This window comes from Callithrix jacchus, chromosome 12 (assembly GCF_049354715.1).
Source record: "Callithrix jacchus isolate 240 chromosome 12, calJac240_pri, whole genome shotgun sequence".
NCBI lineage: Eukaryota > Metazoa > Chordata > Mammalia > Primates > Cebidae > Callithrix > Callithrix jacchus.
In genome coordinates, this window is record NC_133513.1 from 69,563,707 (window position 1) to 69,589,871 (window position 26,165).

Sequence of the window (26,165 nt, forward strand, 5' to 3'; positions counted from 1 at the left end):
ATGTTGGTTACTCATACTAATGTCATCCTTGAAATTGTGATTATTACAATAAAGTTAACACTTAGAGGCATCTGGGCCCCAGGGAACATCAGATTTATACAAACACATGTATTGAAGTGTTTTTCATCTTGTATTCCTTAGTCCAACCTGTTACAGTATTTCATTCTCAAGATGACAGTGTCCGCTTTTTGAAAATCATTTGGACCTATAGTTGCAAAACAAACAAATACAACTTTTTAAATGTCTCTAGTGGTTATATTTTTAAGTGTCACAAATGTAAAATACAACTTGAAGGAGAATTTGTTTCACTATATTTAAAATGCAGATATTGACTTTGGTGGGGTGTATTAGTCTATTCTCCCACTGCTAATAAAGAGATACCTGAGACTGGGTAATTTATAAAGGAAAGAAGTTTAATTGACTCACAGTTCAGCATGGCTTGGGAGGCCTCAGGAAATTTACAATCATGGCGGTAGGGAAGAAAACACGTCCTTCTTTGCATGGCAACAGGAGAGAGAATGAGAAACAAGCAAAGGGTGATTCCCTTTATGAAACCATCAAATCTCATGAGAACTTACTCACTATTATGAGAATAGCATGGGGGAACTAACCCTATGATTCAGTTACTTTTAACCAGGTCCCTCCCATGACACTTGGAGATTATGGGAACTATATTTCAAGATGAGATTTGGGTGGGGACACAGCCAAACCATATAAGGGGAAATATGTTTCTTAAAATGTGAGCTCCCTCAAATTCCCTTTATAAAAAACGTTTTATGTTTTTTTTAATGTTGACCTTTTTGGCTGGGGAGCATTTCTTTTCAAAAAATTTTGATAGTAATACCTTCCTTTAGGCTAGGCACAGTGGCTCACGCCTGTAAACCCAGCATTTCGGGAGACCAAGGTGGGAGGATCATTTGAGGCCAGGAGTTTGAAACCAGCCTGGACAACATAGTGAGACCACATCTCTACAAAAATTAAAATTAAAAATTAAAAAACATCAGCCAGGCCTGCTGGTGCATACCTGTGGTTTCAGCTATTTGAGGGGCTGAGGTGGGAGGATCTCCTGAACTTGGGAGGACAAGGCTGCAGTAGGCCATGACTGCACCACTGCACTCCAGCCCAGGTGACAGAGCCTGTCTCAAAAAAAAAAAAAAAAAAGCAAACAGCAACCAAAAAACCCTTATTTTGAGTTTACCTAATAGGCTTATTACAAAATTTTATATTGACACAACTTTTTATGCTCTCCAAGCAAAAGTAAATGGTACTTTGTTTACACAGTTTCTGGTGTTCTAGGTATGTTTTGCATTAAATTTTTAAAAACACTTTATATTCAGTTTCTACAATCTTTCTGTTCTTAAGTGCATGGACTAGGAATTGAATATTAGGAGCCACATATAGGTTAGAAAGACCACAATGAATGAGAGACTGCCCTGCCTCGGCAACTTGCTGTATAGAGTAGCTTGTGATAATCAGGCCTCCCAATCATGGACTGGAGGAGAGCTGCAGAGCTGTTGAGAACAGTAGAGGAGACAGTCCCTTCTGCAGAGCAATTCTAAGAAGATTTTGTGAAGGAGTTGGTATTTGAACTAAGCCTTGAAGAGTTTCATCAGTTGGTAAATTTCAAGCCCGTCTTAAGAACAAGGAACACAATGCCCACAGGAGCAAACTTTGAAGTTAAACCTTCTTCCCTGCACTTACCTTCCACCTTTATCAACACCCTATAATTTTCCCTCTTATCCATCCAAGTTGTCAAATTCAAATTCTCTCCAGTATCATCTTTTTCTTCCTAAGACCAGTGCCTGTTCTATATATTACCTTTGCTGTTGAAGGCTAAATACTGATATAAGAAGATAAGTTCCTAAGAGTGTGTGTTAGAATCAAGCAAGTGTTTGTAATGAGTGTCACAACAAAGCCCTTCCTGCCCATGTTCTGGAACCATCTATGCCTTTACCATGGTTATGCCATAACTCCAGCACTGTACTGAGTCTACTGTTTCCAAAACTTTGTCCTCCTAGGGTTTGATTAGATTGTAAATGTGTGCCAGCCTAAAGGATATGGACTTTATTCCAGGGGCTTTGTGAAATCAAAGGAAATTAAAACAGAACTGCTGCCAAGTCATAGTTGTGTTATATAAGGACTTTTCTTGCAGCAGTTAGGACTGGGGACTAAAATGTGGGGAGTGGCTGTGAAGAAAGATTAGTTAAGGGGCTAACGCACCAGTGCAAGCAAAAGATAAAGGCTTGAAGAAGGGAGTGGAGGAAAAGAGAAGGGGATGATTTGAAAGCAGATTCACAAATCCAGTAGAGAAGAGCTGTAGGAAGTGGATCATTTACCTAGGAGTGGGAAAGTCTGGGCCCTAATTGCTTAATAGAGGTCTCTCAGCAGCCTGCAAATGTGACCTTTGACCTTTCTGCCTCAGTTTACTCAGAATGTACAACAAAAAATAATACCTCACAGGTCTATTGTGAGGCTCAAATTAAAAATGTATATAAATGCATTTTACAGTTATATAGTAAACTTCAAGCATAAAATGCTGTTGATGAAGATGAAGGAGATGAAAATGGTAGTGATAATGATGGTAACAGCTAACATTTATCAGGCACTTACTGTGGCCAAATACTATGCTTAGCATAGTCATGCTAATTATTTAAACCTTTCAATGGTCCTTCAAGATATAAGTACCCATTATTATTATTCCCGTTTACAGATGGGAAAATCAATGTTTAATGAGGTTAGTAGCTTACCCAAGATCAAATAGCCAGTAAAGGGATGATACTTCAGTTACTGTGGTTGCTGCTGAGAGGATTTTTTTAAAGAAGTAAAACTCCCTATTCAGGCACATGGTCGTGTAACATGACAGTATAAACATGGTCATGTGAATGAAACGTCCTAAGGGATCTCCAAAAAGCTATCAGAATTTATATATCAATTTAGCAAAATAACAGGATAAAAGGTCAATACACAAAAATCAATTGTATTTGTATAACCTAAGAAATGAACAATTGGAAAATAAAATTTAAAAAACAATGCCATTTATAATAACATAAAATTGTGTAATATTTATGAATAAGCTTCAAAAAATATGTGTAAAATCTGTGCATTGAACCTATGAAATATTTGAAAGCACTATTTCTTCGTGTAATAATTCCTTTATAGTTGAAAGATTAAGGCGGTGGCAGATTTTTCCAGAGACTAAAAGCCTCACTCGAGTTTTCAGCATACAGTTCCATTGGGTGATTAAATAGGTCCTGGTTACTATTTTTTTCCTGAAATAAGGCTGATTATCATTTTTTAAATGTTCTATTTCAGGCCCATAAAGAGAGGGGATATTTTGCCCCCAGAAAAAGGCCGAGAGGTAGCAAAGGAACTTGGCATACCATACTATGAAACAAGCGTGTTTGACCAGTTTGGGATCAAGGATGTGTTTGACAATGCAATCCGAGCAGCGCTGATTTCCCGCAGGCACCTGCAGTTCTGGAAATCCCACTTAAAGAAAGTCCAGAAACCTTTACTTCAGGCACCCTTCCTACCTCCAAAAGCCCCTCCACCAGTCATCAAAATTCCAGAGTGCCCTTCCACGGGGACAAAGGAAGCTGCCTGTTTATTGGACAGTCCTCTGTGTGCCGATGTTCTGTTCATCCTTGAGGACCAGGAGCACATCTTTGCACATCGAATTTACCTTGCTACCTCTTCTTCCAAATTTTATGATCTGTTTTTAATGGAATGTGAAGAATCCCCGAGTTCAAGTGAAGGAGCTTTTGAGAAAGAGAAGCAGAGCAGAGATTTCCAGGGGCGGATATTGAGTGTTGACCCAGAGGAGGAAAGGGAGGAAGGCCCCCCTAGGACACCTCAGACAGAGCAGTGGAAGTCTTCAAACAAGAGCCTGGTGGAGCCTCTGGGGCTGGAAGCTGAGGATACAGTTTCCGAGACACAGACTTTGGCTGGCTGGAGTAAGGGGTTTGTTGGCATGTACAGGGAAATGCAAGTCAACCCCATTTCAAAGCGGTTGGGCCCCGTGACTGTGGTCAGGATGGACTCTTCGGTCCAGCCAGGCCCTTTTCGGACCCTGCTCCAGTTTCTTTATACAGGACAACTGGATGAAAAGGAAAAGGACTTGATGGGCCTGGCTCAGATCGCAGAGGTCCTAGAGATGTTCGATTTGAGGATGATGGTGGAAAACATCATGAACAAAGAAGCCTTCATGAACCAGGAGATTACAAAAGCCTTTCACGTCAGGAAAGCCAACCGGATAAAAGAGTGTCTCAGCAAGGGGACATTCTCAGGTGAGTGCGCCACAGGGCAGAGCCGTTAATACCTTTGTGTTTCACTGAACATTAGCCAGACATGACCATAGCTAACATTTGTAAGTGCTTATTTTTCCCATATACCTTTCTAAGCTACAGGCATTAACTTCATTTTCATCAGACTTAAGGGTTAAATATGATCGTCTCCATTTTGCAGATGGGGAAACCAGAGGACAGAGAGGTTAGGTAATTTTCCCATGAACACACTGGCAATAAATGGAGAAGCCAGGATTTGAACCCAGCTTTTGTCGGTATCAAAACCTGTTCCATAAACCACCATGGTATCACACTGCTCCTCAAGACTGGATCAGGGACCACTGAACCGATCTCCAATGGGCTCATTGCATACAATTCCTCTTCAGAATCCATTCTCTGACCAATTCTATTCTCCACTGACCCTTCAGCACTGATCCATGACAAAAATCAATGATTTCCAGTCCTGAGGCCACTAAAGTCCTTGAGGCAATTTTGGTGGCCCTCCACCTTCCTACAAAAGGCATCTCACCTGCTTCCATCCCCTTTCCTTTTCTGTCCTCATGCTCCTTGGCCCTGCACTTCTGTAGTTTTCTTTGATAACTACACCACATGCTGCCCACAGTACCCTTTCATAATTGTTAAGCACACTGGTGGCCTGAATCCAATATGGGTTATTGACCCATGTTTGTACTGTCTTACACTTGTACTGTTTTTGTTCTGAAATTGTCCTCTGGATAGGTGTGTAGGTGTGTGTATTTCATTGTAAAAAGTTGACTTCCTGACTTCTATTTATATGGATACCTTTGTCTTTGTCTTTGTCTTTTATAGTCCCTGCCAGGGCACTACATATTTAGCAAGTGGTTACTAAAGACTCAGTTCATTCATTTTAAAGCTTATGAGTGATATTTACTTCAAACACTGGCCATTGCGGTACAGAAATAGTCTTGAAAATGCATGAAAACAATATGTTACAAACCTACAGTAACTTAAACAGTGAGCCTTAGGTAGAGTTGATTAAATCACCCCCTCCTTACTGAAGAGGCATAGTAATCGAATACAAGCTGGGAGTCTCAATTGGATTCTATTTCTTTTTTTTTTAAGCTATGAAATACAATTTAGGAATAATTGGAGAAATTCGAATATGAACTATATAGTGGATGATAGTAGGGAATGATTTTTCTTAGGTGTAATCATGGTATGCTTATTTAGGAGACTGTTCTGATTATTAATAAGTAAAATGTTATAAGTTAAAATATACATCGAACAAACATGCCAGAATGTTAACAAGGGATAAATGAGTGATCATTTATCCACTGTTTTATATACTTAAAGTTTTGCATAGCAAGGAGGAAGAAATATTCCCTCTTTACTGTTGCTTTCTGGTTCAGAAAGTTTTGGTCCTGACTTTATATGTGATGATGTTAAATGCATGCTCCCTTAGGTGGGAGCTGGATGTGCCAAGGCCCAAAGATGGCAGATGACATAAAATCAATAAGTAAAGGCATTCAAGAGAGAGTAAGAGAAACGCAGGTTGGTGGATTCGAGAGCAGAAGCCTTGGTTGAAGCTCTCGGCCAAGTTGGCTCATGGTTGTGTTTCCTCAATCCCTTGGCAGATGTGATATTTAAATTGGACGATGGAGCCATCAGTGCCCACAAGCCGCTGCTGATCTGTAGCTGTGAGTGGATGGCGGCGATGTTCGGGGGGTCCTTTGTGGAAAGTGCCAACAGTGAGGTACGTGCCTTCCCAAAAGCATAGTGGTGTCTTTATGAATGTGCGTGTGCCTGTGTATTAATATAAAGTGGGTAAATGGCCAGATGACTTTAATCCTTAAACTGGCTCCATGAAATAGCTCCTTAGCAGTGCTTAGGTGTTTGGTCACCTTTTTCTTAGCTGCAGTTGTGAGGAGCTATTGCTTATTGGCCACTTGTGTGGGGGCACCTAGGTGCTTTACATGCCATATATCCTTTCATCCTCAAAGCCATCCTCATCCATGAAGACATGATCAGCTGTACCTTTTGGCAAATGTCACAGGCACGGTACTATCAAAATCAAGTACAGGAGGAGCATGTCTCCCAGTGGTTCAGAAAGTGAAAAGAGTTCTTCAGCCACTTACGTCCTGAGTTCAGCTCTGCCCCTACCCAGACAAGGGACCTTAAGAAGTCACATTCTTGTGCCTCCACCTCCTCATCTGCAAGCCAAGGGATGCACTACATTGTCCTTGAGGTTACCATGAGCTACAATACTATCTAAGGTTCTGTCCTGACTTGGTCTGTGTTGAGGGGATATGAGGGTTTGCTAACTTTAGGGAGGCAGTAATGGAGCAAATGTTTGCTCCCCTGAACACGCCTCTTGAGGTACTTAGGTCTAGAGGAAGTAGCTGTGTCACTTGTCATCCTCTGGCTCTATCTCTAGAAGGGGGATATGTTTAGAGCAGCGCAAACAGCATCTTGGAGATCCTATGTATTTTTTTACTTGTTGTTTTAGTTTTAACTGACTAATAATAATTGTACATAGTCATGGGGTACATGATATTTTGATATATGTATATTGTGGAATGATCAAATTGGGATAATTAGCCTATCCATCACCTCAGATCTTTACCATTTCTTTGCAATGAGAACATGCAAAATCCTCTCTCTGTTAGCTATTTTGAAACATACAATACATTGTTGTTCACCATACTCACCATACTGTGCAATAGAACGCCACAGAAAAAAATACAGGTGCATTAGACTATATGCAACTGTAGTCCTGGGTACTTGGGAGACTGAAGTGAGAACACTTGAGCTCAAGGAGTTTGAAGCTACAGCGAGCTATGATTGTGCCACTGTACTCCACCCCAGGAGATAGAGTGAGATCCTGTCTCTAAAAAGTAAGGCCACACACACGAAGAAAACACCGGAACTTATTCCTCCTGTCTAACTGAAACTTTGCACCCATTGACAGATGGCTTTCCTTTCCCCATCCACCCCCTAACCCCAGCCTCTGCTAATCACTGTTCTACTCACTACTCTTTACTTTGGATTTAAACGTTTTTAGATTCCACACATAAGTGAAATACTGTGCTATTTGTCTCTCTGTACCTGGCTTATTTCACTTAACATAATGTGCTTTAGGTTCATCCATGTCATCTTGAATGACAGCATTTTCCTCTTTTTAGGGCTGTATAATATTCCATTGTGTGTATGTACCACATTTTCTTATCCATCCATCCATTGATGGGCACTTGGGCAGACTTCGTACCTTGGCTATTGTGAATAGTGCTACAGTTAACACGGGAGTGGAGGCTGTTTGTCTTTTCACAAACTGTTAAAAAAGGAAAACATTCGATTTAAGCACTTCTAACTTTAGGAGTGAACAAGCACTTTTGTGGAGTTTTGCAAGTATTTTTAACATCTTTTTTAAAAAATAAAAACATGGGTACACCCATCCATTTTATTGTCCTAAGAGGCTTGTTTTGCTTGTCTCAGCATCTTTCCAAACTTTTCCAAGAAATGCCGAAAACAATAGCTAACTTTTCAAATGAGGCACTGGCACAAGAAATTCAAGCACTTCCACTGTGACCCAGGAGCCTGCATTTGCATCCCCACGTAGGGAAACAGCATCCTAAATCATAAGCCTTGGATAGCAGGGGCCGAGAAGTTCACTAGGCCACTCTCCTGTATCCAGAACAAGTTGCAGCTGCTCCTAAACCACCCTCCTTCTCCCCAGCAAAGGACTAGGGAAAAGATATTAGAGTTATCCTGATGACCTCTTATGGTGTCTACCAGCCTTTCTAAACCAGGAGACTCTCACCTATAACTAATGAAAGTCTCTTCTGTGCTTGGGTCAAAGGTGTTTTGGAGCATTGTTACTAAGATACTTACAGTACAGGGGAATCTGCAGTTACAGGACTGTGGGACTCAAATCACAACTCCTCCACTTACCAGTGACTTGGGCAAGTGACTTAACCTTTGTTGGTTCTAGTCTCCCCATCTGGAAAACACAGGTGTAACCCACACTGTGGTTGTGGGGTATAAGAGTCATTACTTGCAAAGCACTTCAGAAGCATTAAATCAGTGGTAGCTGCCGCTGGACTTATTTTGATATTGTTGGTAGTAATGGTATTCTTTCCCTCTTGCATCCAGAAAAAAGCTGGGTAGCCACCAATTTGTAAAACCTAATCCAATTGGTATTTGACTGACTTCAGCGATCTCTGGAGACATAGAGTGGGGAGGCTTGCTCCCCTGCTTTGTCCAGCTCACTGAAGTGCATGCTGATTGCGCAGCAGAGGGCCTGCTATTCACAGAGCAGGGAGAAGTTGATCGAGGTCAGGAACACAGGCACAAAGGGACCCTGTCAGAGCTGACCTCACGAATGCTAATCCCCTTTATCCCTTCCAAGAATGGACTGTAATCGTCTCCAGATTAAAATGTGCAGTAGAGGTGACCAAAACAAAAACTTGGCAGCAAATGTGAATGCACATGTATATGCTTGTTTTGTAGCCTCTCCTGGAAGAGGCCGCCCATTTAGCACACTCCGGTGGAGAGATGAGGTCCCTCACCTCTTACAACTGGAGTGGAGGCTAATAGGTTTGTATAGATTCAAACCAGCTCAAAAGACAAAGACCATGGAACCAAGTGACCGACTGAAGGCCTGTGCCGCAATTCATTTAGCCAGTATATTAAGAATGCAATGACCTGTCGACATTTCTGCCTCTTCTCATCCCTTCTCTTTATTTCCTGTGTAAAGTATAATATAGGCTCAGCTCAACCTTGGCCAAGTGTTTCACTCTAAACCTGTTTCCTCATCTGTAAAATGGGGGTGACAAGAGAACCTTCATTAAAGGGCAGAGAAGGTGTGAGAAGCATTGAATTTGCTGCTTAGAACATACAAATGTTCCATACTTGTTAGTGACTATTATGCTAGAGTGTTCTTGTTAAATTCTTTCCATATGGGGTTAAAGGTAATTGTCCCTGGAAAGCTCTAAGTTAAAAGCCCCCGGTTCCCTTTCTAAACTAGGAAAGTATAATACAGGTGGTTATAGTTGTAGGGGAAAGGCACTCAGTTAGTTAATGCTCCATGATTAACATAGGTGCATGTTCACACTTGGGATTTGGCCTTTGTAGGCCACTTTTTAACTTTCTATCATCTTGAGAAAATCTGAAAATCTGATACCCACCACATACCACCCCAACCCCCACCATGAAACTCAGCCTTTTTTGGAGAATAGAATTAAGGTGCATATCCAGAAAAGAATAAAATATGTCTATGTCCATTGATTTTAATTTAACTTTTTGTCATTTAATATTCAGGAAAACATTGTATCTTGCTTGTATTTTTTCTCATTACTTTCAATGTAGCAGTAAGCATAATTCTCTCCCCAGAGGTACTCAGCAAGTGGTTCATTAAAAATGCATGCCTGGCTTGTAGTAAGCAATGCTTTGGATCTAGAATACTTCTCATTCTCTATGAGACTGTCTCTAATTATAAGCCTAATAGTCTCAGCTAATCTTCACAATTAAAATTTTAAACCAAATAAACTGGAAGATATAACATTGTTTAGGGTAGCATTATATTCTCTCTGATCACACTTAAAAAAAAAACTATATCCAGCAGGTACGATGCAAATTTTTTTATTCCATTATTTATGAAGCTTTGCTAATATTATTTTTAAAGTGCTGTAAATAAAGGTCTTTCTCTTGTCATGCAGTTAATTATAAATGTTGAAATCACAGAAATAAGCTTTTTTAAAAAATCAGCCATGAGGGGGTAAAAAAATGCATGTTCTGAAAATGTTCTTAGTTTGTTCTAATTTGATGGTTTTTTCTAAGGGTCCCTAATGTTACTTGCCAAAAAGAGCCATCAATTCAAAAAATATTAATGTTATATTCAGCAAAAAGAAGATAGCAGGTCATGGGTGATTACAAACATCAGAACACTTCGAGGGCATTGAGAGTATTTGGGCAGGGCTGCTCCCTGGAATCCGTCATCTGCTGAGCCAGAAATAGCTTCTTTTTATTTAAGATGTTCATTTTGCTATTTCTTCTTTAAGCAATGACTTAGAATACACTCTTGCCAGAAAAATGCTAAGGTAATCTGAAGATCTTCAAAACTCAGAGTTCCCATGAAGAAGAAAAAACTTTAAATAGCTTCTATTCCAAATTCCTCCCATATAACAGATGCCAAGACTGAGGGAAGTGATTTATCAAAGGTCACAGCATTTTAGTGATACATCCCTGGGCCCACTCCAGGCTCTTGCACTATCACCAGAGGCATTGTTTTCAGAAGCACCAGACATCCCCATCCCTGAGAGAGTAGGTGTTAACAGGAAGCTCTGGGATTTCTTATACTAACAACTACTAACATCTTTGAGCACCTAGCACTTTGTAAAATGTGGGTACTTTCACCATTAAAATGGTTCAAATTTTAAAGTTTCACCACTTAACCTTCAGTTATCTAGAAAATTTTACTAATTGTATTATTCCATTTTCACGCTGCTGATAAAGACATACCAGAGACAGAATAATTTATAAAGACCGAGAAGGGCAGATCACAAGGTCAAGTGATCAAGACCATCCTGGCCAACATGGCGAAACCCCGTCTCTACTAAAAATACAAAATAATTAGCTGGGCATGGAAAACATGCCTATAGTCCCAGCTACTCAGGAGGCTGAGGCAGGAGAATTGCTTGAACACAGGAGGTAGAGATTGCAGTGAGCCAAGATTGTGCCACTGCACTATAGCCTGGGCAACAGTGTGAGACTCGGTCTCAAAAAAATAAATAAATAAAAGAGAAAGGTTTAATGGATTGATAGTTCCATATGGCTATGGAGGCCTCACAATCATGGTGGAAGACAAAAAGTCACATATATGTGGCGGCAGGCAAGAGAGAGAATGAAAGCCAAGTGAAAGGGGAAACGCTTTATAAACTCATCAGATCTGGTGAGACTTATTCACTACCATGAGAACAATTTGGGGAGAACTGCCCCGATAACTCAGTTATCTCCCACCAGGTCCCTCCCACAACACATGGGAATTATGGGAGCTATAATTCAAGATGAGATTTGGGTGGGGACAGAGCCAAACCATGACTAATCCAAAGATTATTTCATCAACGAAATGAGATATTGGCCAGGTGCGGTGGCTCACGATTGTAATCCCAGCACTCTGGGAGGTCGAGGTGGGCAGATCACGAGGTCAAGAGATTGAGACCATCCTGGCCAGCATGGTGAAACCCCGTCTCTATTAAAAACACAAAAATTAGCCTAGCATGGTGGCACATGCCTGAGGTCCCAGCTACTCAGGAGGCTGAGGCGCAAGAATTGCTTGAACCCAGGAGGCGGAGGTTGCAGTGAGCCACGATTGCACCACTGCACTCCAGCCTGGCGACACAGCAAGACTCCGTCTCAAAAAAAAGAAAAAGAAAAAGAAATGAGATATTACGTGTTCATACACACGGAAACCAATTTGTGTGAATATCTGTAAATAAATCCATTATTTGTGTAAGATAAGTGCATATGTATATAAACATATATGTATGCAAGCATACACACAGTATAACCAGTGCTAGATTTAGTTGAATAATTAATTATTCATATGTAGATACAGCTGGTTAAAGGGAAGAATAACATTCCAACATCTGTATATTGCAGATGATCCAGCATGCACAACAGCTACTTTATTTTTAAGATAATACTAGTAATAGTTTCCACTCATTGAGTTCTATTTGTTGTAGAGATTGTGCTGGAAAACTGAAATGATCATGCTTGTCACATCATTTATGGTAATGGCTTATGCAACTTATTTATGGAATCATAATTGTTTTTTCCAACCATGTCTGAAAGGAGAGAATACATTTCTTAGTATTTCTAGGAATTTTTCTAAACCTTCCTTATGATACGTTAAGGGACAGTTCTACCTCTCTTAAAGGATATTCTCTCTTTAAGGTGTCTGGTAGCTACAGAGGAGAATAATAAAGAAGGTTTCTATAGTTTAACAATTCTGGACCCATACTGCCAGAATGCATAAGCCATAAGCATCTTAAAGAATGTGCCATTATACATATACATACATATTCTCTCTCTCTCTCTCTCTCTCTCTCTCTCTCTCTCTCTCTCTCTCTCTCTCTCTCACACACACACACACACACACACACACACACACACACCTCAATATCTGTGAGGGATTGGTTCCAGGACCCCACCCTCCACTCAGACACCCAAATCCATGAATGCTTAAGTTCCTCATATAAAATGGCATTGTATTTGCATAGATCTATATACATCCTCCTGTATACTTTAAATTATCTCTAGAGTATTTCTAATACCTAATACAATGCAAATGGTATGTAAGTAGTTGTTTTACTGTATTGCTTAGGGAATAATGACAAGAAAAAACTCTATACATGTTCAGTACAGAAGCAATCGTGCCTTTTTTTTTTCAAGTATTTTTGATCTACAGTTGGTTGAATCCGCAGATGTGGAACCCACAGATATAGAGGGCTGACTCTGCGCATGTGCCTGAGTGTGTATGTGTATGTGTGCATGCGCATGCACACGTGCATGTAAATGGAGAGAGAGGTGCAATCATATACAATATATAGATGTAATCATGTTATAAAGATGTATATCTTTATATGTTGTATAGAGGTTTATTAAGTACTAGAATTAAAAAAGTTTATAACTGGCCAGGCACAGTGGCTCATGCCTTTAATCCCAGCACTTTGGGAAGCCAAGACAGGAGGACCACTTGAAGCCAGGAGTTTGAGACCAGTCTGAGTAGCATAGCAAGACCTCTGTCTCTATACAAAAAAAAAATTTAATAAAATAAAATAAATTAGCCAGCATGGAGGCACTGTCTGTAGTCCCAGCTACTAGGGAGATGGAGGTGGAAGGATTGCTTGGACGCAGGCCCAGGCTATCATCAAACCACTGCAGTTCACCCTGGGAAACAGAGTTAAACCCTGTCTCAAAAATTTAAAATAAAAAAGAAAGAAAAAGAAGTTCATAATTGTTCATTTTTTGAAGTAGAGTTCTCAAAAACCATTAATAAAATATGATGCTTCATTGTTCTGTAACGCAAACCTTTGCTACCTTGGCATTCAAAGTTTCCTGCACCGCACAGCAATTCTGAACATATACTTCCACATCATACTCCCTGGGTTTAAATCCCAGACACTACTTCCTAGCTATGTGACCTTGGACACGAGATTTAAATTAACCTCCTTGAACCTCCATTGTCTTTTCTGTAAAATGGCAAAAGTAAGCCTCTTCTCTCTAGGGTAGATATAAGCATCAGAGTGAAGAATGTGTGTGGAAACCTTGGCGCAGTGCCTGGTACGTAGGATGCCTTCAATTAAGGTTAATGTTTGTCAACATTAATAAGGTTAATAATTGTCAACATTACAATTGTAAACCAAGTGGTACCCTTCTGAACTACTCCAGGGCCTGTCTCATGGAGTGAGAGACCTAAAATAAAGAGTAACTGTACACAGTGTACATCTCCGTAGATCCATGCCCACCTATCCAGCACTCCACCTCCCAGGCAGTCCCTGGCTCTCTAGCAAACTCTAGCATGCATTTATATGGACAACTACAGGCACTCAGGAGTGAAACTGTGGGAATCCTACAGAGCACAGTTCCCCTGTACCCAGTCTTACTCCCCTGGAAGTCCCAAGCAAGGACTCCTTTGAATTCTCTGAATCTACTGATAACCGTTAATGTTCCAGTAGTTCTGAATCCAGGTGGTTGTAGGAAAAAACAATGAAGTGTATACATTGTGTAGTAGGTTGTAATGTATTGTGCACCTGCCAACAGAATGTGGAAATCAAGCTGGTCACTGTGGCAGCTAGGGTGGCGGCTCCTCCCGTTTTGACGTCTTGGAGAGCTAGGCTCCATCGTGTCAGAAACAGTGTGGTTTGCAGCTCCCCCCAACACCTGTCATGTTGCTAGGAGATTTCTTTCCCCACAATAGAGTATTATAAGGTGCTCAGCATGAGGGCCCCTCATGTCGTCATACATTTCCAGCCCATTTGTCTGATTTATAAGTCCAAATAGTTATTTAAAAATTCCACATCAGGCTGTGTCAGGCAGCTCCACTCTTTTGTCATCTGCAAATCAAAGCATTATATTTAGAGTCATAAATACAGAAGGATTCCTATGCACAGCCTCAAAGCAGGTGTCCAAGACTCACCAATCGCAAATCACACAGTTAGGATATTTATAAGCAGCATTGCCTGAAAATGTGCCCACTCCCTGCTTTCTGCAGCAGAATTTAGCTTTTTGTTTAATATTTCAGGTGTATCTCCCGCACATAAACAAGATATCAATGCAAGCAGTATTGGATTATCTCTATACCAAGCAGTTGTCTCCTAACTTGGACCTGGACCCGCTGGAATTAATTGCCTTGGCAAACAGATTTTGCCTGCCACACTTGGTTGCGCTTGCAGGTAAGGCTGATGACTCAGGGCCATGCAGTGTCTCTCATATTTATCAAAATCACATTTAAATAAAAATAAGACTTCCAGGGATTAAAAATTGGTTTTTTATCACCCCAAATAGGACTGTCTTGTAGAGAATGATATGAACTAATCAGATTGTATCAGACAGCCCAATTCAATTCAACAAATATTTCTTAAGCACCCCCTCTGTGGTGGGCCCGGTTAGGTGATACAATCATGAAGGAGAGTAATGCATGACTCCTGCCCTTGAGGCACATGCTCTATGCATGCTGAGTCATTTGTGCACCCCGAGTTTGAAACAAAACTATTTTATCAACATTATCTCCATAGTAAGTGCCCAGACACAGTCTTTAAGAAGAAGGCAATAGATGCCCTGTTTAGGAGCACAGATGACAGAGCCAGATTGCCTAAGATCAAACCCTGGCTCTACCATTTACTGACCAGCTGACTTTGTCCTGTAACCTTAGCTCTGTGTCTCATCTTTCTCACTCTTTAAAATGGGGCTAATATTATTCAGCCATAGAGCTGTGATGAAGATTAAATGAGTTAAAATATAAAGTCCTTAGAACAGCGTCTGGCGCATAGTAGCATTATGTAAGTGGTTTTCTTAAAGCTATTTTAGAAAATGTTCTGACATTGTCAAGTTCATTTTGGGAGAAAGACAAAAAAGGGAAACTTGGCTTAACTTCACAAAATCTTATGTATCATTTCTAGATTTGTTCAGTTGGGAAGCAGGCTCTATAGGATATATGTACTTAAATGCCTTTCTCTTGAATTCAGATCTTCAGCCGGATTGCTGGGTGTTTATCATTATGTTTACTTGATTCCTACTAACCATCAAAGCAGAGATAAAAGACTGTCTTGTTCACTGGCCTTTCTTCTGAGTGCCTGAGCATATTAGCTTTTGATAAATATTTGCTAAACAATTGAATGAATGAAGATGAATATATGAACAAACCAACCAGTCCTATCTGCACTTGACTTTCTGGCAAAGTCTTTGGAAAAAAAAAAAAAAGATTAATTTCTCTGTCCTCCAGGTTTCTACACACAACCACCTGGAGATCAAAGTCCTCTCTTTACCCTACTTCCTCCCCAGTTGGATAGAAGAGCGAGTTGAGGCATCGATATTAGATTTATTTTAAAAACTGTTTTTAACCAATATACCTAATAGATCCAAAGGAGTGCACTAGTTTTTTAAAATACTCACTCTGGGAGGCTTCAGTGGGCAATTACTTTTTTCAGAAACATAAGTTCCAAGACATTTAACTATCCACAGGTTTTATAACACTGTCCTGAGGATACATTTTTATTTTATTTTATTTTATTTTTTGAAATTGTCAAAAGTAATTTGGAGCCAAATCTGCTAAATAAGGTTTGTGATCAGTCTCAGACGAGTATCATTTTTGCTTAAATATTAAGTCTGGCAATGAAAACATGGGATTGATTTTTCCATGAAAGTTTTTTTTTTTTTTTTTTTTTGACTGACCCAAATAAAGCTTCTCTTGTGAACTCTAGGCTTCTATGAACATTTAATACAGCTATTAAATGTTGTCATTACTATTATGATTATTTAATATACAGCTTCCCAAGATGACTCCTTTAATCCTTTATAGTATTTGCTATGTACTTTCTAGTATACAGTATTTAGAACATAGTGTTTAAAAATCAGTTTCTAGAATGGCAATGCTTTGTGAGCCAAAGTTAAATAAATGTCAATAAATGTTGCAGTTACTTAAAATGACAAAGCCCAAATGACTTCTTTGGAAAATTAAGTTCCAAATAGTCTAATCCAGGTGAGGAAGTTTGTGCCAAAGAAATCATTCCATTCCCAATACTGTATCGATCAGATGCAGGCATGCTGACCAACAAGCATGCAGCGCTGGAGTAAACATGATTTGGACAATGTTCTGGATTAGAAGAACAAATGCAATGCTACAGATGACATCAATGTCAAAGACCTAGAAATGCTGAGCCAAGGCTGTACTCTCACACATCAGTCTCAGAGGTGGATGACAGACTTTACAAAGCCAAGAGATCCAAGATGGCTGATCAATAACAGTTCAGGATTGTAGATCCCAGTGAAAGCTCAGAGAACGAGAGGACACCACACTTTCAGACGAATTTTCGTCACTCACGGACCAGAAGACTCCCAGTGGAGGAGCAGTTTTGCCGGCACCTCAGCGTGGCAGCTCTTCGTGCAGAGTAAACGGGAGGAGATTCCCGGGCAGAAGAGCACCATCAGTCTTATCGCTGCTGTTTTGGCCGGTGCAGTAGGTTGCTTGGATTCCAGCACTGGAAATCAATAAACTGGGCATCCACTCAGAAACCCAGCTAGAAAGGCGGTAACTGTAAAGACAACAGATGGATAAATTTATAACAAAGGGAAGAAACCAGCCTAAAAAGGCTGACAATACCCAAAATCAGAACCCCTCTCCCTCTACAGGGGATTACAATTCCTCACCAGCAACAGAACAAGCCCTGATGGAAAAGGACTGTGTGCCATTAACAGAAGTAGGCTTCAGAAGGTGGATGATAAGAAACTTCAGGGAGTTAAAAGAACTTGTTCTAACCCAATTAAAGAAACTAAGAACTTTGAAAAAAGGTTTGATGAAATGCTAACAAGAATAGACAATATAGAGAGGAATATAAATGAACTAACGGAGTTGAAAAACGCAACACAAAAACTTAGCGAAATATGCACAAGTTTGAATAGCCAAATTGATCAAGCAGAAGAAAAGATATCAGAGGTGAAAGACCTACTTAATGAAATAAAACGAGAAGACAAGAATAGAGAAAAAAGGATAAAAAGGAATGAGCAAATTCTCCAAGAAATACGTGAAAAGACCTAATTTACGTTTGATAGGTGTACCTGAATATGACGAAGAGAATGAATCCAAGCTGGAAAATACTCTTCAGGATATTATTCAGGAAAACTTTCCAAATCTAGCAAAGCAGCACAATATTCAACCCCAAGTAATACAGAGAACACCACAAAGATATTCCTCAAGAAGAGCAACCCCAAGGCACATAATCGTTAGATTCACCAGGGTTGAAACAAAGGAGAAAATACTAAGGGCAGCCAGAGAGAAAGGTCAGGTTACCCACAAAGGGAAGCCTATTCGACTTACAGCAGATCTCTCAGCAGAAACCCTACAAGCCAGAAGAGAGTGGGGGCCGATATTCAACATCCTTAAAGAACAGAACTTTCAGCCCAGAATTTCATATCCTGCCAAACTAAGCTTCACAATTGAAGGAAAAATAAAATCTTTTATGAACAAGCAAGTACTCAGAGATTTTATTACCACCAGACTGGCTTTACAAGAGCTTCTGAAAGAGGCATTGTACATAGAAAGGAACAACCAGTATTAGCCTTTCTAAAAATATACCAAAAAGTAAAGAGCATCAACATAAAGAAGAATTTACATCAATGAATGGATAAAATAGCCAGTTAACATCAAATGGCAGTAACCCTAAATTTAAGTCGACTAAATCCCCCAATCAAAAGATACAGCCAAAACCTAATGATATGCTATAGCCAGACCCATTTCGCATCCAAAGATACACAAAGACTTAAAACAAAGGGATGGGGAAAGATTTACCAACCAAATGGAGAGCAAAAATAAATAAATAAATAAAAAGCAGGAGTTGCAATTCTCACATTTGATAAAATAGATTTCAAAGCAACAAAGAGATAGTGGTAAAAGGATCAATGCAACAATAAGAGCTAATGATCCTAACACCCAGATACATAAGACTCATAAAGAGATTTAGACTCAACAAGACAGAAAATTAATAAGGATATCCAGGACTTGAACTCAGATCCGGAACAGGTAAACTCAATAAATATTTATAGAGCTCTCCATTTTAAATACACAAAATATACATTCTCCACCTTAAAGACACAAAATATTGATTGGCCATTATTAATACCCATTTTTAGAATAAAGCTACATTCTCTTTTTCTCTCCCTCTTTTTCTTCCTCTTTCTTCCTCTCCTTCACTCCTTTTTTTTTCTTTCTTTCTAAAAATAAAAAGAAATAACTACTCCTCCTCAGACAGTCCTTTACGTTATAGGTGGCCCCCAAAAGACAGGAGCATGCTCTCTTCCTGCATTTCAACTTGTAATTAGTAAAGGCAAGAAAATAACTTCTCAAATGTAGGCTTAAGGATATGGATGTTGAACTGGAACTTCCACTCTCTTTTTGTAAATTAATAAACTTTATTTTTTAGAGCAGTTTTAGTTTCACAACATAGTTAAGCAGGAAGAACAGACAGTTTTCATATAACCCTTGTTCCCACACAAGCAAAAAAAAAAAAGCCGAGAGATAGCCTAGCTTCAGACCACAATTTAAATTCAGCTTGGAAGCCTCGGGCTCAAGCTCCCAAGCACAAATGGCTCTCCCTACTGCATTTTTGTTACTTCTGACTGCAGGTCTCCCCAGTCTTTAGAATCCAAGAGGCTGAACAATATGTCATCTCTCTGTAGCTGTTGAGACAGACGTACACAGTCACATTTTTAATTCCTCAAATAGACTCATTCCTCTGTTGTTCAGTCACTCCACTGTCAGGGGGATCAAGGATTGCGGTGATGTGAGTGGGGAAACTGTCAAACAGGAACGTGTCTAAAGTCTAGGGGACTTTAAGAAGGTGCTAGACTGTTTAGAGCCACTCCTTCCAGTGGAACGTTCTGCAATGATGGAAACATTTCATATATGGATGGTCCAAACAGTGGCCTTATGTGGCTGTTGAGCACTTACTGTGGCTAGCGTGAATGAAGAGCTGAACTTTTAATTTTATTTAATTTTAAGTAATTTAAGTTTAAATAGTCTCATGTGACCAGGAGCTACCATCCTTACCATCCTGCACAGAACACTACAGGTCTGGAGGATTCTGGCTATTTCAGAGGCATGAACAAGAGTCCCCAGAGATGTGGGTGAAGTTGCTGGGACCAGACCCCAAGTAGTGAGAGATCACACACCAGAGCAGCTTCTGGATTCAATTCAGATAGCTGCCGAGAGCTGTGTCCCACATTTCTTCCCTTCTTAAGTGGTCCCAGGCAAGCTCTCCAGCTTGCAGGGTGTGGTTTAACATTCTCCGGTCCCCTCTTTCTTCCCCAGAACAGCATGCTGTTCAGGAGCTGACCAAGGCGGCCATGAGTGGCATGGGCATTGACGGAGAAGTGCTCTCTTACTTGGAACTGGCCCAGGTTTGTAACAGTTTGCTTTTCACCTTTTAAGTGTGTTCAATCAGTTCGCTTAATGCTGATGAAACATTCCACTGTTGCACCTGTCTAAATAAAGATGTCACCACAGAGTCACAGAGGCCCCCTGTGTACACTAAGAAAATCTGAGAGTTTTACCTTTCAAGTACCATTCAGCCTGCTGGGCTTCATTTGAATAAACAACAAGGACCCCACCCCCACGCCAGTCCCATAGTCCCCTAAGGCACCAGCTTCACATGTGGAAGAACCACTTTGGGGCACGATAGGGGGAGGTTTTGTCTCTCCTCCTTCTTTGAATTCTTAGACACATATTTGGCCAAGAACAGTTTCTAGAATTCCATGAAGCCCTGTAATGCCCCACTGTTAATGAACATCTCACTGCAGCTGTCCTGGAGTTTTTTAAAGTCAGTAGTTGCTAGTATTGAGATTGTAATAACGTAATCCCAGTACAGACTTTCACTCTTCTTCCAGAGAAGGTCCAAGATTCAACTTCAGCTTCACCCTGGAGTAACTTTCTCAAAGCACAAGTGAAACTCTGCCTCATTTTCCTCATTCACAGGAAATGGGATGACAATTTGCATCCTACCAACCTTCCAGATTATTTTGAGAATCAGGTGGGAGAGAATGTTCAAGAGCGAACACTGAAGAGTGTAAGCCCTCTTAGAATGCCAGGCACATCTGCAGCATTATCTAGTCCCTGGCATAGGCTGATTAACAATGAATTTACACTCTGAGGGAACTAAGAATAAATTCCTCAGTCTTTTCTTCAGCCTGTTAGGTTTGGCTTCCTGTTCTCCCTCTTTCAGTTAAGACAACAGCTTACTAAGTCTTAGATCAGTCCATTTAAATCAGTATTTCTCAATCAAGGGAGAGGAGGTGGCACTTAGCAGGTGCTGCTCAGGCCCTTCTTACTGTGGCCAAAGGAGATGGCTCAGGTGCATAAGGGGGAAAAGGCAGAATGGAACTTTACAGCGACCTGTTCATTTTGACTTAGCATTCAACAAATATTAGATATTTTTCTCCCCAAATACCAGGCACCACCCTAGGCAAAGGACATGTACATATAAACAGTAGATCCTCTGCCCTAGGGCAATCATAGGCAAGGGAAACAGACACAAATACAAATTGTTAAAATCCAATTAGGGATTACAGTGAAACTGAGAACAGACATCTAATGCAGTCGAATCAGCAAGCGCCCATCAAAACTGATTGTCCGCACTTGGAATTTGGGGTCTTTTGAAACAGTTCTGGGGGATGGTTTATAACTTGTACTCTCTCCAGGAAGTATTCCTCCTAGAAAAAAATGCAATGATCCAGAATTTCGTATCAAGACCATTCACTTGAGGGAATGATTTGCAGTTGTGTCCATTTTCTGCACTGTGTTCCCACCCTATCCACCCCCCAACACACACCCCCACTACAAGGAAATAATATGATAATTGCTAAGCCCTGACAAGCCTTGGCAGGAAGAGCTTAGGATGGATTCTCCCAAGTCTTAGCTCATTCATTAGACCCTAACCCAATGATGTGCTGGTAAGTCTTTAACAGTCAGCATGGGGGCAAGTGGGACTCCAGTCTGTTGCATTTGCCAATTTCTATGGTATAAATAATCCCATCATGGCTGATTACGACCTATGAAGTCACTAAACTCAAAGTAGGGAAGAAAGGCACACAGTCGGCTCTCTCAGGCTGGAGCAAGCCTGCCCGGCAGAACACTGCCCCAGTCTTGTTTTCAGAAAGAAATCTAACAGCAGGAGAGGTTGAAGCACCAGCTAAAACTGTCTCTGATGTTTGGGTTGTGATTTTTCAGTGAGCCTCTTGAGTGGGTTTCTGAGGCCTCTGGTTTTTCTTTTGGTCTCATGGTAGAGATATGGGGCCACAGAAGAAGCATGCTATAGGTTGTAGGGTTCTACCTGACAAGACACTCTTATTGATGGAAGGAATGTCAGAGAAGGGCACAGTCAGAAAGAGTGAGGGACAGCAGCAGTCCCACCAGGTCTGGGGAGGGAATGGGGGAGTTGACAGTCAATTTTTGAGTCAAGGCTTTTTCAGTCACAGCTACCTCAGCTGCCACCTTCCTGAGCATTGCTCAGAAAGGAAGGGTGGAGCATTTGGAGCTCTCCACCCTGCGCATACTGCCCGCTCTTATGTAACCGAAGGACAGGTATAGGACAGTCACACATTCTGCAGTCTCCTCTTTCGGATCTTGGCCCAGGCAAGCTGAGCTCTGACATGCGACACGAAGTATTCCATTGCCAAGGCTTCCTTAAACAGAGATGTCATCGCTGCTTTCTGCTGTGGGCTGGTGCCTTCCAAAGGCCAGGTTTGCTTAGCACTAGAGGGGCAGGTGGTGGGGGAGGGTGGGAAGGTGAGGCATACTTTAAACTCGTGATTTGATACAGCAATTATTTTTGGTGCACCTAGGACAGAAGGGAAGGGAGGGGTGTGCCCAACACTACATTGGCTGGCATCGGAGCCATGGTCAAAGTCAAAACATTGAGGTCAAAACAAGAGGTTTACAGAATTGGTTATATAAGCCCCTAATTTCTTTTCGCCTTTACCATGGCTCCCCCAGTTTCTCTGTAGTCCCTCTTTAGAAAATAGTCTTACCCTCCTTTTGCTCACTCTTCTGCAGTTTCACAATGCCCACCAGTTGGCCGCCTGGTGTTTGCACCACATCTGCACCAACTACAACAGTGTTTGCTCCAAGTTCCGCAAGGAAATCAAATCAAAATCTGCAGGTGAGACTGTGCGAGGACCCCATTCATCCATCTCTCCTCACCTCCGACTGAAGCTTTTATCCTCTGTCTCCCTGGAAGGAACACAGCAGGCAGCTCATGGAAAATTCCTTGAGACTGACTGGTGGTCACACAGTCACGCGAGATGGCATAGGGAAATGAAGGCTGGGAATTCTCTTTGGAGAACTAGATGCTTAGGGGAGTTGGGTGGGCTGGAGTCCAGGATGCCCAGGTGCAGAGAGTGCAGAGGTGGTGGGCTTTCCCTTGTTTAGGGAGGCAAGCTTAGGAGCAGGCTTAGACTCTGAAGTCAGGTGGTCCTGGGTTCATGCCCAGCTGCATGACTACACACAAGAGATTCTTCCTCTCAAAACTTTAGTGTCACCTTTTACAAAGGGCCCTGATCACATTCCCTGCCACATCACGCTTTTGAGAGGATATTCGAGCTTTAAGCACAAGGCCTAGCACGTAGAAAGAACCAATGAACCACAGGTCTTATTGTCTGCATCTTTCCTTCACCAGACAACCAGGAATACTTCGAGCGACACCGCTGGCCCCCTGTGTGGTACCTGAAGGAAGAAGATCACTACCAACGAGTGAAAAGGGAACGAGAGAAGGAAGATATTGCACTAAACAAGCATCACTCAAGACGAAAGTGGTGCTTCTGGAATTCATCTCCAGCAGTGGCCTGAAAAGGAAGAGAGAGAAAAAAATCAGTAACCCGATCCACCACTTTTCAAAGCACTACTGTAAAATTAGTCTTCTTAGAGATACAACATAGTTCAGGTTTCAGGCACTGACCTTCCTCCACTTTTGTGCATTTATCTTTGTTAGGATCAAAGCACAAGCTCACCATCCATGAGCCTGGACAAAAAGGGAAGCTGACTCTCACTGCATTCCTTAAACTGATATGTATTTTTTGTTGTTGTTAGGAGGCTTAACAAACTTTAGTGTGTTATTTTGTTTCTTTTTATACAAAGAAAAAAATCCAGCTATCATGTTTCTGATTCCAAATTGGAAAATATTTTTATATGGTCTCTTGTATTTTGTTGAAATGAAAATACTGTGTATTACTTTATTTTACAGGCCACAATTGACTATGAAGTCACCCTGTGATTCTCTTTGCCCACGTGACCACCGAGCATTATTCTATAATTAGAAGGTTATCCTTTTGTTGTGAAGGGAAGCGGGGGACTGAAATCCCCCAAAGTGCAAATTGGAGAGTGTTTAATCTTTGTTCTGCCGAATAACATTGGTGTTATCACCAAGTCAACTCCAAGAACGTGTATTTACAATATTTGCCGTGTTAAGTGCTGGTAATTATATGGTTATATGTGCCATGTAAAATATAGTGATATCAAATATTCTGTTGTTTCCAATGTCTAGTTTCAAGAGGATAATCTTTATAACCATTAGAAGGGCTTATTAAATCCCAGCATTATCCAGGGCAAACTCACTGGTGGACCTGAATACATAAGATACCATTAGAGCGCTGGTGTTCAGATTGCTGGATTTAGGGTTTACGTCTCTCAGTATTCCTTGAAATTGCCATGCTTCTGCATGCAGATTCTTCACTGACTTGAATCGGGATGGGCAAGGGAAAAGGTCCCTGGACTCCCTCCTGCTGACTACAGGCTTGTCACATCTCACCACCAGAAACAGGCTTCCTCAGGCTTCTCACCTGTGGCCAACTTCACTTTGTAAGACCCATATTTTTAACTCTTCCCAGGGAAAATTCATGTTGCTGCAGAAGTAGGCTGAGGCAGACCACCCACTTCTGCTGAAATGCATTGGGAGCCTGTGAAAGCACAAAGCTGGAGGCTGGGCACCTGTGTTCTCCTATACAGAACGGAATCTAATTCCAAGAGTCTCAGAAATGGTGCTATTGTGAGTTAGTTCTGACCCTTTCTCATTCTGAGTTTTCAGTATTAAACTAGAAAGTGTGAGAGTGGGGAGCTTTCGGTAGGCAGTCAGTCATTGCGTGTCTGTAAATTAAAATGTTACAGCACACACAGAGAGCATTTTAAGGCCACAGCTCCACACCTGCCATGGGATGTTATATGGCAGGGGGTGAGGCTCATTCTGTTGGAGATCAACTTATCAATGCTAAGGGCTGTGGGTTTTGTTTTAATTTTTTCTTCTAGCTTTTCAGAAGATGGAAATGAGACAGTTGAGTCCAAACCCCAATGTTGACAGCCATATGCATTTGAAAGTCTATCTAGATTACAGATGGGCATTTATTACTGGCAGTGGAAACACACCAGATAGAAGATCTTGGTGAGGCCCAGAAATGCATCACCCCGTCAGGACAAAAGAGGAGGCAGTAGAGTAGGGATAGTTATAAATGCATCCACCTTAATTTTTTTCAGTAGGCTTGTAAATCTTATTAATGGAAGGAAAAAGGAGACAGAAGGAGGGTATAAATGTCAAGATGCAGAAAAACTGACATGTATCCCATTATAAAATGGTAGAAGTTGAGTTTTCAATGAGTAGTCATAGTTCAATTTTTACAACCAAAGCTCCCATTTGATTGTAATCTTGCCAAAATGTAATGGACATATAAATGAACTTGGGGTATAAGCAATAATATCCACTAGTGTTGTTATCAGCTACTGTAACCAAGTGGCTGGTTCATTTGGTTGATGCTGATCATGGCCTTTAACCATGGTGGTTTGTCGTGTGTTTTTTATTTCACAAAAAAGCCAATAAAATTGTTTAGCTAAAAATGCCTCTGGTTTTGTTTTAAGGACGGACAATGTATTGTGTGTGTAATTTAACAGTTTTTTTTTAACTATCAAAACTTTAAAGATGCTGGATCATGGGGACTGGTGCATGCCCTGGTAACAAAGCAGCTTGAATGACTGTCGTTTTTGGTTTTGGTATTATCAGCCAAGATTCGAGTGCCATAATGTAAATGAAGTGCCTGACGCTTTGCTCTTGCTAATGTAGTATATCACTAGACATAGTGCTACCTGGGGGAAGAAATGACATCTATCCTAAAGGACTTACTATAACCTGGGTCTGAATAATTTCTGCCAGCAGTTAAGTGAAAGGACTGAGTTGCTGGGTTCATGAAAGATTTCTTTAAAAGCAGGTCTGAGAAAGCCTTTGTGAAACTTTATTTACAATTTCTGGACTTCTAGGTAATATAATGTTGCCCAAGCTCAGAGGGAAGGAAGTCTCCAGTGGGATTTCATTGAGGGACTTTTCTGAGTGACGAGTTACCTATAACTCCGTGGGAAGGTGCTAATCACTGTAAGAAATAGCTGTAGAAAGAAGACAATGAGATTTCCAACACATTGCCACCTTTTAAAGATGGGTGGTCCCAATCATGGCACCTTTTACATAAAGCATACCAGTTTCTTCTTACCTGTGGAAAGTCTTGGTCTAAGTTTCTGGGGGTAACGTCTGGCAAATCATCAGGGATTTCAGCACCGCTATGTTGGCATTCTTTTTCTTTTGTATAACCTCAGCAAAGTGTCAT

The 26,165-nt window shown here is 40.9% G+C and overlaps 1 protein-coding gene across 28 annotated transcripts in view; it reads left to right on the plus strand.

The window, feature by feature from the left end:
- The window catches only part of RHOBTB1 (Rho related BTB domain containing 1), a 134,334-nt gene extending 108,927 nt beyond the window's left edge, over positions 1 to 25,407 (plus strand). For 27 of the 28 annotated variants that reach the window (XM_078345862.1, XM_078345867.1, XM_078345865.1 and 24 more), the window contains 6 exons: positions 3,313 to 4,286; positions 5,897 to 6,015; positions 14,563 to 14,713; positions 19,843 to 19,931; positions 22,582 to 22,687; positions 23,204 to 25,407. In XM_078345862.1, coding sequence (XP_078201988.1) covers positions 3,313 to 4,286; positions 5,897 to 6,015; positions 14,563 to 14,713; positions 19,843 to 19,931; positions 22,582 to 22,687; positions 23,204 to 23,373 — 1,609 coding nt within the window. In that variant the 3' untranslated portion in view covers positions 23,374 to 25,407. Of the gene's footprint in view, positions 1 to 3,312; positions 4,287 to 5,896; positions 6,016 to 14,562; positions 14,714 to 16,572; positions 17,525 to 19,842; positions 19,932 to 22,581; positions 22,688 to 23,203 lie in introns of those variants that run through there. The other variant, XM_078345869.1, reaches the window with a different exon arrangement.
- The last annotated feature ends 758 nt before the right edge of the window (positions 25,408 to 26,165 follow it).